A 4,190-nucleotide genomic window follows, 5' to 3' on the forward strand; every position below is an offset into this window, starting at 1 on the left:
CTAGTGAGAAGAGGAAATTAGGGAAGAAAAAGAAAACTAAATAAATATCATGCCATAGAAAGTATATGATAAATACCATAAAAATTTGAAGTAACGTAATAATAGTTTTTAAAAATGTCTCTTAGATAATGTTATCAACTAATGTATCATTTGTAGTCAAATAGAAAAAGCTATTAATGCTTATAATAATTTAACATGTGTAAATTGAAACTGTCTCAGAAATTTAAGATATAAGTTCAGCTCACCCTTAAGAGCTTTATGTTTTAGTTATTTATTGTGAAAATATTTGCAAATAATTATCTATAAAGTACTGTATAGTGAGTCAAGTTTCCATCATTATATTCAATAACCATCCATGTATGGCCAAGTTTTATTTTCTGTAAACTCCCTATTCCCTTTTCCCTATCAATATTTAAAAGCAAATTCTAGGCAATTTCTTGAGTCATTCCTTGATCAAAGCATTAATCACTTTATCTGATCCTTTTCTATTTCTCCCCTTCCCCACTGTATTCTCTTACAGTCACACTCATCCATGTGCTGCTTTTTGTTTTACTTACAGTGCTGCAGCTCTGATGGTTCAACTCTGCCAGAAGATGGATTTTTAATGATTAGTGCCACACACTGACCAACTCAGAAGAAGGGGCCACACCCCCTGTGACTCCAGCCCTGACTTCTCCTCTGGATCAGTGTTTCCATAAAAGTGACTTCAAAATCACTGTGATTTGAAGCCTTGTGGAAAATGAAGACATTACTCCTGCTGTACTGGCTTGGGGTGTTTCTGTCCTGTTCTGGACACATCCAGGATGAGCACCCCCAATATCACAGCACCCCAGATGTGGTGATTCCCGTGAGGATAACTGGCACTGCTGGAGGCATGAAACCTCCAGGCTGGCTCTCCTATGTCCTGCACTTTGGGGGCCAGAAACACATTATCCACATAAAGGTGAAGAAACTTTTGATTTCCAAACACCTCCCTGTGTTCACCTATACAGACCAAGGTGCTATCCTTGAAGACCAGCCTTTTGTACAGAATAACTGCTACTATCATGGTTATGTGGAAGGGGACTCAGAATCCCTGGTTTCCCTCAGTACCTGTTTTGGGGGATTTCAAGGAATACTACAGATAAATGACATTGCTTATGAAATCAAGCCCCTAGCATTTTCTACCACATTTGAACATCTGGTGTATAAGATGGACAATGAGGAAAAACAATTTCCAACCATGAGATCCGGATTGATGCAAAATGAAATAACATGTCAAATTGAATTTGAAGAAATTGATAATTCCACTCTGAAGCAAAGTTCTTATGAGGGCTGGTGGATCCATTTTAAGATTATTGAAATTGTTGTTGTGATTGATAATTATCTATACATTCATTATGAAAGGAATGAGTCAAAGTTGCTGGAGGATCTATATGTCATTGTTAATGTAGTGGATTCCGTCTTCGATGTACTTGGTGTGAAGGTGTTATTATTTGGTTTGGAGATCTGGACTAACAAAAATCCCATTGTAGTAGATGACGTAAGGAAATCTGCGTACCTATTTTGCAAGTGGAAGTTGGAAAACATTAATCCCCGGCTACAACCTGATGCCACACATCTTTTTACAAATCTAGGATTAAGAGGGTTAAGTGGCTTAGCAGTGCAGGGAGGAATGTGCATACCACAGCGTAGTTGTGCAATTGTTACTTTCCTGAACAAAACTTTGGGCCCTTTTGCAATTGCAGTGACTCATCATCTAGGTCATAATTTGGGCATGAGCCATGATATTTATCCATGTAGGTGTTCACATCATGTATGCATAATGCATGAATTTAACCCACTAGTAACTAAATTTAGCAATTGCAGTTATGGTTCTTTTTGGTCTACTACAGGGCGGTCAAGGTGTTTGATTGAACATCTATACACAAAGGACATCTTTAGTGTGAAGCGCTGTGGGAATGGTGTTGTTGAAGAAGAAGAGGAATGTGACTGTGGACCTTTAAAGCGTTGCGCCAAAGATCCCTGCTGTCTGCCAAACTGCACTCTGACTGATGGCTCTACCTGTGCTTTTGGACTTTGTTGCAAAAACTGCAAGTTCCTACCATCAGGGGAAGTGTGTAGAAAGGAGATCAGTGAATGTGATCTTCCAGAATGGTGCAATGGAACTTCCCATAAGTGCCCAGATGATGTATACGTGGAAGATGGAATTCCCTGTGGGGAGAAGGCCTACTGCTATGAAAAGAGATGTCATGACCGCAATGAACAGTGTCAGAGGATTTTTGGTGCAGGGGCAAAGACTGCAAGACAGATTTGCTACACACAATTGAACACCTTAGGTGAGCGTGTTGGTAACTGTGGTATCAAAGATGCTACATACATAAAATGTAATATCTCTGATGTTCAGTGTGGAAGAATTCAGTGTGAGAACGTGGCCGAAATTCCCAATTTGCATGATCATTCTAGTGTGCTTGGGGCTCGCTTCAAGGAAATAATGTGCTGGAGTACTGATTACCATTTTGGGATGAAGGGACCTGATATTGGTGAAGTGAAAGATGGCACAGAGTGTGGGACAGATCATATATGCATCCATAGGCACTGTGTCCACGTAAACATCTTGAACAGCAATTGCTCACCTGCATTTTGTAACAAGAGGGGTATCTGCAACAATAAACATCACTGCCATTGCAATTACTTGTGGGACCCTCCCAACTGCCTGATAGAAGGCTATGGAGGTAGTGTTGACAGTGGCCCACCCCCTAAGAGAAGGAAGAAAGAGTTTTGTTTTCTGTGTATATTGTTGCCTATTGTTTTGTTTATATTGTTCTGTTTTCTTTATGGACTTTGTAAAAAGAAAAAGCCTACAAAAAAACAACAAGATGTTCAGCCTCTATCTGCAAAAGAAGAGGAAAAAATTCAGCGTCAACCTTCCCAGAGTCAACCCCCTGTGACACCTTCCCAAAGTCAACCTCTGGTGACGCCTTCCCAGAGTCAACCTCTGGTGACACCTTCCCAGAGTCAGCCTCGGGTGACGCCTTCCCAGAGTCAGCCTCGGGTGACGCCTTCCCAGAGTCAGCCTCTGGTGACGCCTTCCCAGAGTCAACCTCGGGTGACGCCTTCCCAGAGTCAACCTCCTGTGACGCCTTCCCAGAGTCAACCTCGGGTAATGCCCTCCCAGAGTCGACCTCCTGTGACGCCTTCCCAGAGTCAACTTCGGATGACACCTTCCCAGAGTCGACCTCCTGTGACGCCTTCCCAGAGTCAACCTCGGGTGACACCTTCCCAGAGTCGACCTCCTGTGACGCCTTCCCAGAGTCAACTTCGGGTGACACCTTCCCAGAGTCGACCTCCTGTGACGCCTTCCCAGAGTCAACCTCGGGTAATGCCCTCCCAGAGTCGACCTCTTGTGACGCCTTCCCAGAGTCAACCTCGGGTGACGCCTTCCCAGAGTCAAGCTCACCTGACGCCTTCCCAGAGTCAAGCTGGGAAACCAAAGCAGTCAGTCCCAATTCAAAAAACTGTATCCAGACAAGGTACATTAAAAAAATAATTGCTAATATGTTTCTACTTATGCTTCATTGTTTTAAATAATTTGAAAGTTTATTTTTCTCAAAAACTTGCCACTTTATATTTCCTAAAAAAGCCATAGCATATATGTGGCGCAACTGTTTTTAACTTGTTGTTTCTCAGCTTCCAAATCCTTTCTTCATTCTCACTCAGCTTTATAGGAACCATATTTCTGCTAGACCAGCCCTCTTCCTATAGGGTTTTGCAACAGGAATAATGAATTGGAAATTAGGAGTCTGGGAGATCTGTTTTCTTCCTGTTTATATCAGTGTTTCCTGAATAATAGATTTTACACTGGTAGCAATACTTGGTTTTGATCTCCCCCTACTTTTTAAATCTCACTTCAGAAAAAATTATTCTCTGCTATCTGGTGTGTTACACTCAGGGTTCTAGATTTCCACTCTTCAAGCTCTTTACCAACGTCCCAAACTTCCAACAGCAGCTGAGCAATACCTGTTGTTGGAGTTCTGAGTTTGAGATCCACAGGGTCAGTCTTACTATCTTCTAGGTTCAACTAACACCTGTCTTTTCCATTTGCTACTTAGCTTCGTGAATTGAATCTTTTTGTTGTTGTTTTTGCAATTAGTATTTATATTTAGTAGCCAATTAGTAGCATGGTGTCTACCTTGTTCTGTTTTTCAACT

General features: G+C 41.6%; 1 protein-coding gene across 1 annotated transcript; it reads left to right on the forward strand.

Annotated features, from left to right (window-relative positions):
• The first annotated feature begins 739 nt into the window (after positions 1-739).
• Positions 740-3,529, forward strand: ADAM29 (ADAM metallopeptidase domain 29). Its single transcript, XM_017498541.2, has one exon. It carries the CDS (start codon positions 740-742, stop codon positions 3,527-3,529), a length of 2,790 nt encoding a protein of 929 aa, XP_017354030.1.
• Positions 3,530-4,190: the final 661 nt, after the last annotated feature.

This window comes from Cebus imitator, unplaced genomic scaffold (genome assembly GCF_001604975.1).
Source record: "Cebus imitator isolate Cc_AM_T3 unplaced genomic scaffold, Cebus_imitator-1.0 Scaffold243, whole genome shotgun sequence".
Classification (NCBI taxonomy): Eukaryota; Metazoa; Chordata; class Mammalia; order Primates; family Cebidae; genus Cebus; species Cebus imitator.